This window comes from Zalophus californianus, chromosome 13 (assembly GCF_009762305.2).
Source record: "Zalophus californianus isolate mZalCal1 chromosome 13, mZalCal1.pri.v2, whole genome shotgun sequence".
NCBI classification, from domain to species: Eukaryota; Metazoa; Chordata; class Mammalia; order Carnivora; family Otariidae; genus Zalophus; species Zalophus californianus.
Genome location: NC_045607.1, coordinates 47,286,820 through 47,295,289, shown reverse-complemented (window position 1 = coordinate 47,295,289; position 8,470 = coordinate 47,286,820). Strand labels below are relative to the sequence as shown.

At 38.5% G+C, this 8,470-nt stretch overlaps 1 protein-coding gene across 1 annotated transcript; it reads left to right on the top strand.

Annotated features, from left to right (window-relative positions):
* Positions 1–2,795: 2,795 nt before the first annotated feature.
* DMRTA1 (DMRT like family A1) lies at positions 2,796–7,965 on the top strand. The gene is made up of 2 exons (XM_027616500.1): positions 2,796–3,502; positions 6,779–7,965. The coding sequence occupies exons 1-2, from the start codon at positions 2,875–2,877 to the stop codon at positions 7,624–7,626; spliced, it is 1,476 nt and encodes a 491-aa protein (XP_027472301.1). The 5' UTR covers positions 2,796–2,874; the 3' UTR covers positions 7,627–7,965.
* Positions 7,966–8,470: the final 505 nt, after the last annotated feature.

Below are 8,470 nucleotides of genomic sequence, written 5' to 3'. Positions count from 1 at the left end.
ACTTTCACATTATTCTATGCCTTTCTTTTCCAGAGGTAACAGGGGTTTTATTTTTTATAATGACTTTATCAGAGTATAATTGACAAACGATAAACTGCAAATATATAATGTACACAATTTGATAAGTTTTGACATATGTATGTACACAAATCAATATCACAATTAAAATAACTAATGTATTCATCATCTCCAAAAGTTTCCTTTAAAGGATCCTTTGTAATCCCTCCTATCCATCTTTCACTGTCCCTTCACATTGCATACGGATGTCCAGTTGTTTCAGCAAAATTTGTTTGGAAAAAACTATCCATTTTCCGTCCACTAAATTGTCTTTGTACCTTTGTATAAAATTAGTTGTCTACTTATGGGTAAGTCTATTTGTAAAGTCTGTTTTGTCACATTGGTTGATTTTTCTATCTTTTCACCAATGCTACACTGCTTTGGTTACTGTAACTTCGTAGTAATTTTTGAAACAAGATATTGTTAGCCTTGCAACTTTATCCTTGGTTATTCTAGGTCCTTCTTTTGCATTTCCATATGAATTTTAGAATGGGTTTGACAATTTCTACCAAAAAAAGTTTGCTGAAATTTTGATTGAAATTGATCTATAAGTCATGTAGGTAGAGTTGTCTTCTTAACAATATTGAGTCTTTGTCCCATGGATAGGGCATATCTCTCCATTGATTTAGATCTTTAATTTTTGTCACCAAAGTTTATTAATTTTCAGTCCTTCACACATTGATTCTCATTTAAATAGACACATGTCTTATTTAAATACATTCACTTAAAAATTATTTTCACTTCCTTGGATGAAAACCAATATCACTTGCTGCTGTAATTGGAAGGTAACTTTGATAATCAAATAAAAACAGAAAAATAGTGTTAAATTCCAGGTTAACAGTGGTACTTGAAGCTCTTAATTTTTTTTTTGTTATAAAGCACAATAAGTCTTTAGAGATTCTAAAGGCATATTTACATCAAGTTGATCCTTTTCCTTTAGGTTACCAAGTCTTAAAAATAATAGAGAAAAGGATTGTTTTCTCACTAGGTAATTGATTGTACTTTATTTTCAAAGATTTATTTGTTTGAGAGAAAGAGCATGAGCAGGGGTAAAAGCAGAGAGAAAATTCTTAAGCAGACTCCTCACTGAGCGCGGAGCCTGGCTTGGGGCTCCATCCCAGGAACCCGAGATCATGACCTGAGCAAAAATCAAGAGTAGGATGCTCAGCTGATTAAGCCACCCAGGCGCCCCTTCACGATACTTTAATGATCCACATAGCACTAAAAACTCATTTCTCAGATGTTGGATTTGTGTTCCACAGTTAGGGAATAACTAGCTATTAGACAGGAGTGGAATGAGCAAAGATCTAGAAGTATGAGAAAATTTGAGTATTATAGAATCTGCAAAGGGTAGACATTCCTAGAGTGGTAGTTTTAAACCTTGGTTGTATATAATCATCACCTTGAGAGTTTAAAGACTCAGACCCAAAGAATCAGAATACTTGGATTGGAGAATTTATCTTTTAGAAGTTCCCTAGGTAGTTCCAGAGCTTGGGAAGGGGTGCAACACCTCTATGATAGGATGTTAGGATGTTGGTATGGGAGGATGGTGTTCGTGGGGATGGTGTGAAGCGGGCAGGCAGGAGAAAACCCAGATTGATTAGCAATGTCTGCCTTGGATGTCCGTGGTTGTGATGGTAAAAATGTCATTGTTACTTACCATTTTAGGGCTAGAATATGAATTGCCTGTTAAGGTAGTTGAATATTATTTTGAAGAACTGACAAGAGTCCTGACTCTCCTTTCCATTAAGAGCAAACACTCATGAATTTTCTGCCTCAAATGCTCTTTTGGTTTAAAAGCAATATGATCTTTTCTTAAGATTAAGGGCATTAAATGTGTATTTTAAGAGTGCATATTATGATAGAATATTTAAAGAATGGTCTAAATGGCCTTTCCCAGTAGTTTACAATAGAAATGTGAAGTATTTTTGAAACAGCTTTAACACAATTGCTTATAAAGACTTCCACATAAGAAATGCATAAGGACTTATTTGGGGGGTCGCATTTCAAAATATAATAATGCGTGCAATCCAAAATTGCATTTGTAAATAAACAGAATGAACGAGAAGAATCCGTATGTGAATGAATTCCCTTCATTATTTTTCCATTGTTTTGATGCAGTCCTAAGACCCATTTAAAATAAAGCATCTTTCAGGTGCATAATATTTGCCATCTGTCAAGCTGCGCTTTCTCATTAACATTGGCCATGCTATCATCCTGAAAACTTCACCGGGGAAAAGGAAAAGGAAAAACAACTACACATCCAAGTTTTCAGACTTGCTTGGAGAAGCGTGAGACTGAGAAAAGAACTTCCAATCTTGCTTAATTTAAGAAGGGCGGTAAGAGGCATGGCAGAGGGCTTGATTATTTCACAAAAATAGGCGTTGAGGAATTCATGGGGAGGCAAGTGGGAGAAAAAGGCTTTTTTGGGGAAGGGACCTTGACAGCCCATCAAGAGGTTTCTTGTGTCTCCCACCGTCCCTCCTCCCAGGCGGTCCCACTCCGCCCGCCCGCCCTCTCAGGGCTTCAGCGCTCGGCCCGTAGACCCGGTGGGCGGGGTAGCCTCTCCCGCCGTCCCTTCCCTCACTCAGAGGGCTGAGCGCGCGGAGCAGAGGGGCATTAACTTAGAGCCCCGGGACTCTTGAGGCTCACTGGGCATCTGCGCCTCTTAGCGTCTCCAGCCCCCGGCGGGAATTCTGTCGAACTTTGTCCGTGTGTGGGTGGGAGGCAGCGGGACCACGGCCGGTCCTCGCGCTCCCCGCTCCCGGCAGGGTTAGCTGTGGCCTGCGCACTTCGCTCGCCAGACACTTCTCGGGAATGGAGCAGTCACAGTGTGGCAGCAGAGACCGCAGCGGCAGCGGCCGAACCCACTTGGCCCCGGGGCTGGTGGCGGCCGCCCCTCCGCCCCCGTCTCCGGCGCTACCAGTACCCCCGGGGATACCAGTTCCTCCAACTTTCCTGCGGCCACCCAGCCTCTTTCTGCGGGCCGCCGCAGCCGCCACGGGAAGCGGAGGCTGCCCGTCGGCTCCCGGACTGGAGAGGGGCGTGGGTGTGGTGGGCTGCGGCTACCCGCGGACACCCAAGTGCGCCCGTTGTCGCAACCACGGCGTCGTGTCGGCACTCAAGGGCCACAAACGCTTCTGCCGCTGGCGGGACTGCGCGTGTGCCAAGTGCACCCTGATTGCGGAGCGCCAGCGCGTCATGGCCGCCCAGGTGGCGCTGCGCCGGCAACAGGCCCAGGAAGAGAGTGAGGCCCGGGGGCTGCAGAGGCTCCTGTACCCTGGACCCTGCGGGCCTGGGGGTCGGACATCTGGAGGCCCTGGCAACCGAACGGAGAATTCCCAGGCCTCCAGCGGCCCTGCGGCGGTGACGGCGCTGGGACTGGGTGCCTTGGCGACCCCTGCTTTCCAAGTTGTCCAGCCAGATAATACGGAGCTAAAACAAAGTAAGTTGGTCTTTTCATTTACCCTTTGGAAAAAAAAAAAAAAAGTGGTTGTTTTGGAAAAAAACTCTTGGAAACAAGTAGCCATGTCTTGGTGGTGGGCAAGAAAAGTTGTTTAAAAGAAGCACTCATTTAAGTTCTGGGAAACTGCTCTGTAATAGAAATGTTAATGAGGGTGTTAGAGACACATACCTTGAAGGGGCGTTCTGTACCCTTAGATTATAGGATAAGATAATGTAAAAGTGAAGCGAGTGATAGATGAGCAACTCAGGCTAGGAACAGAATTTGCATCCAATTCGCTATTACTTTGGGTGAGTTAGAGCTTGAAGCGGGCATTGGGTGAAAAGCTTACTTAGAGAAGCTGGGTTTTGGGTTTGCTCTATACTCTTTTCAGCTATAAAACCAGAGTTAATCTTCCAGTAATCCTGGGAAATTCACTGAGGGTTGAGAGTACAGTTCCTCATCTTTGGGGCAAACCTTTGGTGCCAGCTAGAAGTGGGAAAGAAATCTGAAATCTACCAAACCTTTTTTCACCTCCTTTCCTTCCCTTAAAATTTTAGGCACCACCCCATGACTGTTTGCTAGCCTCCAAAAGTGTAGAAAGCTCTAAATTTGAAGTTTCAGCTCTTTCCCATAGGAAAAGAATTTAGGCTTTCCAGATTTGTAAAACCATTGGGAAGAAGAATTTCAAAGTCCAGTATCTTATCCAAGGAGTTTTAATTTTTTTCCTCTTATTTTTTGACCGCAAATCACCTTCATCCCCTTTGTTTTGTAAAAAAGATATAAGTATTTTTTTATTAGAGTTATCTCAAATTAAGTTTTCCTGCTGATGTAAATCTCATTGTATTTTAATGAATTTCCCAGCCCTCTACAGGTAACACTAGCAGTGTAAATGTCATTTCAGTATTTTTTTAATAAATTCAAGACAGGTTGTATCATACGAAATTCTATGATAATGAAAAGTAAGTTATTAATTAGAAAACTTCCCTGAATTGTGAAAATTGCAGATTTTTTTGCATCACAGGATGTACTTTTGAAAAAGACTCTCTCTGTATTTAAATAAGGCATATATGATTTTGTGTTCACCTATGCCAACGTTTTGCCCGTGTTCTAGTTCTTTTCAGTGGACAAAACATTAACATTTCTCATGAAAAATCAAAGAGTGCTGAAGAACAAAGTCATTAAGCAAATAACTGCTATAAAAAAGAAAAATTCTGTAAACTAAATTGACCGTGAAATCTGGCTGATAACTCTGTTAGACATTGATTTATATGATTTTGGGGGGAGTACCCAAAGTGTTCTCTTTTTATTTTATTCTTTGCCTCAGTTGACCTACTTTTTTGAAAAGCCACGTCTGTAGTTTTTCTAAACTGACTGCATCCTCTTACCCAATATCCATGAGCTGCAGTAGTCTATTTAATTTACTCACTCATTAGACAAAGACTAACAGTGATTCAGAGGCAAATAAGATTTTTCTGCACATAAAAAAACTTACTTACAAAAGAAGGAAGACTATATGTATCCAACATAAGACAAGATATACAGTGATAAAAGTAAAGAAATAAAACCAGATATAGGAGTTGAGAAAACAGAGAGATGATGCAAATGATACCACAGTATCTTAAAAATACCTTATTTTCCAGAGTCTTATGCAATCAGTACTTTATTGCATTATATTGTACTCTTATGAGTACAGTATACTAGTAAAAATTGTTCTGTGCATAAATTGCTGTAGTCATGAAGTTTTGATACCTTACATGTTTGGGGGGTTGCGTATTTAGTGGGTCATAGTTAGAAATAAAATGTAATGGTGGACCAAGGCCAGTCTCTTCCCACTTGATAGACTTCATTAGAAAAGTTTCATTGTTTCTTTTAAAGTTGAAAATACTAGAGAGTCTTTGTAGTTTTACAGGAACAACACCTTTTCTTTTGTTATCTGTTTGATACAATGACAGAATTTTAACCCTCAAAGTGTTAAATTGCATACACTTTAATTTTAAAATGAAGTATAGATACTTCTTTAGAATTTAGGACTGCTTCTTGAGAAACCATAGCAAATCGTGTGTGCAAATCACTGCTTTAGGCGGTGTTTGTTTTGTTGAATTCATAACATTTGTAGAAAAAGGTTTGACAAAATTCTCTGAGTATCCCACTTGACAGTTTACTCTTTTTAATGGAAATAGAGGTAAAATATGTTTATAGGATAAGAGGAAATGTAAACCAAAATAAAAGTTATTTAGTGAATGTATACATTATTATTTTCCTGGCATAAACTGTGCAAAAGGGCATTTAAAATGTTACCGTTTTATTAATATTAATATGCTCAACATGTTGAGGTGTAAGATCAGATTTTTGTGTAAAAATATTTTTGGAAAACTGCCCTTAATATTGGGAGTTGTGATTTGAAGCAAATAACCAGTATGTTGTTTTTACAAGACACTTTGAAGATACGTACAGATTGCAATAGTGCAATAGTGTAGTTTATAATTTTCTTTTAGAAACAATTTGACTCTAAATATTTTTAAAAAATATTTACTAGGGATTGAAAAAGTCCATATTTCATAGGGGATTATTAAAAAATACCAAGTCTATATCATCTCTCACATAAAATGAAATATGTAAGCTCTGGTATGATTTGAGATTGGTACAGTAGTGGTGATTATTGGTTTAGATTTGAAGTGAAATGAAGAATTTGTTGTTTTTCACATTATTCAGGTAACTTAATTGGAACCTGAAATGTGAGCATTAAAAAAAAATTGAAACAGTATTATTTATTAAATAGAATGTTCATTTTCATACTGAGGTTGTTCCTTCCTTTGACTTCTTCTCTAAATAGTCATTTTATTTAGTTCTTTTTGCATAGTGTCATTTTGAAAAAAAAAAACCAGGATAACAATGAAATTTGGGTAAAATTTAGGAAAATCTCAAATCACCAAATGGGGCAAATAATGTGAGATATTGGTTTCACATTAATAGTTGGGGTAATATTAGACTTTTATCTTTTGATTCCTAAATAACTATAGCATTTATATATTATATATTTTGTGATCTTGGAATGACCTAGTAAATAGCATTTTCCCACTATTCCAATGCCTTTACTTCTGAAGGACCTTTTAAAATTCTTACTCATTAAAGTCTCTTGCAGCAAATAAATATTACTAATATATTATGAGTAAATGAATTATTTTATCCAGCATTATTTTCAAGTAGGCAGTACTTGAACTCTGTGTTTTGGGAAGTTTTCCTTTATTTGATCTTTTTTTCTTTTCTATCCCCCAGAACTAAAAGAGAGTAAATGTGACTCAGGCCAGAGTGGACAAGAAGAGCCAGTCTCTAAATCCCATCAGTGTACTCTGGGATCATCTCCTAAGTCTAACGGTGTCATTGGAAAACAAAACATCAGGCCAACTATTTCAGAAAGCTTGAACAAGGAAGATAATATTCAGCCTCTTCACCCTGGGGAGCTATCAGGAGGGGAAGAGAGTCCCAGATCCCTGTCATCATCTGATCTGGAATCAGGAAATGAAAGTGAGTGGGCCAGAGACTTCACTGCTACCAGAGCCAGCCTTCCCACACTGTCCTCAAGACCAAGAGACCCTCTTGATATCCTTACCAGGATTTTCCCAAGTTATAGGCGTAGCCGGCTAGAAAGCATTCTGCGCTTCTGCAAAGGGGATGTGGTTCAAGCCATTGAACAGGTCCTAAATGGGAAAGAACACCAGCCAGACACCAGGGACCTAGCAAACTCAGGAGAATTGGAAAATACAGCTTTTCAGAGAACTTCAAATTTTAGTTTAGGTGGAATTGGTTTTGGAACTCCAGGGAATAAATCAGCTTTCTCTCCTCTTCAAACTGCTTCTGCTCCTTATGGAGGTGATTCAAGTCTCTACAGCTTAAATCCTAGACTAGGTATCAATCCATTACGGCTGGCATACTCCTCTCCAGGAAGGGGGCTCTCTGGTTTTATGTCTCCTTACCTAACTCCAGGGTTGGTACCAGCATTGCCTTTCCGACCAGCTTTGGATTATGCATTTTCAGGAATGATTAGGGAGTCTTCCTACCTTCCCAGCAAAGACTCAGTAACTGGTGGCAGATTGTATTCCAGGCCAAATCAGGACAGTCTGTAATATTTCTACCTATTCTCCCTTTTTGGAGTATTTCTAGAAGCATGCAATACAACCCACACACCCAGCCCTATTAATGTGTACACTATGGATGTAAATGGCATACTAGACCTTAAAAATACTATTTTTTTTTTTACAACCAGTATGATTTGAGATCGAAAGATTCCTCTTTGGCATTTACTAAGTGAAAGAAGCATTTAAACATTATATGTGCCTTGAATAAAGTCATTTCAGGAAATATTTGTACTTTTATGAATTTTCTCCCTAAAATATCAGTTGTAGAATTCCTATAACTAAACTTGTTTTTATTTTGTTGAAAAATGGAGTTTATAGTTGTAAAGTACATTTATAAGTGTAAAGCAATCCAGCATATAAAATGAACTAAAAGGAAGAATTGAAAAGTTGAGGTAATTCTAAATGACTGTTACTTTGAACTTTTTCTTTCCTTCTGTTCCTTCTTCTGTTCCTTGTACACAGGAGAGAAATATTCAAAGTATTTTAAAGCATTTTATTCACATATAAGTGATTAGTAATAAGTAAAACTTTTGAGAAATTTAAATTCCTTATTTTTTTCTGAATGTCTTACTTTTCATTCATATCAGCCAATTGTGATAACAAGTGCCATTAATAAAGCATTTCTCTTTAAAGTGAACTTTGTAAGTTACACAAAGCCTGTGAAGTAAATTTTAGGAAATGAGACTGCACCATCTCCTGGCCACTATCACTAATTGCATCTAAGTTCTGGTAAAGTGTAGGAATTAGAAATGAATAGTTTCCTCATAGTATAAGTTAACGTTGTTTTGAAACCGTCATTTTGAATCATGCTACATAGAAACTTTCATATCAT

Coding starts and splice junctions, on each gene's coding strand:
- DMRTA1 (XM_027616500.1), top strand. CDS start 2,875: ATGGAGCAGTCACAGTGTGGCAGCAGAGACCGCAGCGGCAGCGGCCGA. Junction 3,503..6,778: donor TAATACGGAGCTAAAACAAA/GTAAGTTGGTCT, acceptor TCTATCCCCCAG/AACTAAAAGAGAGTAAATGT.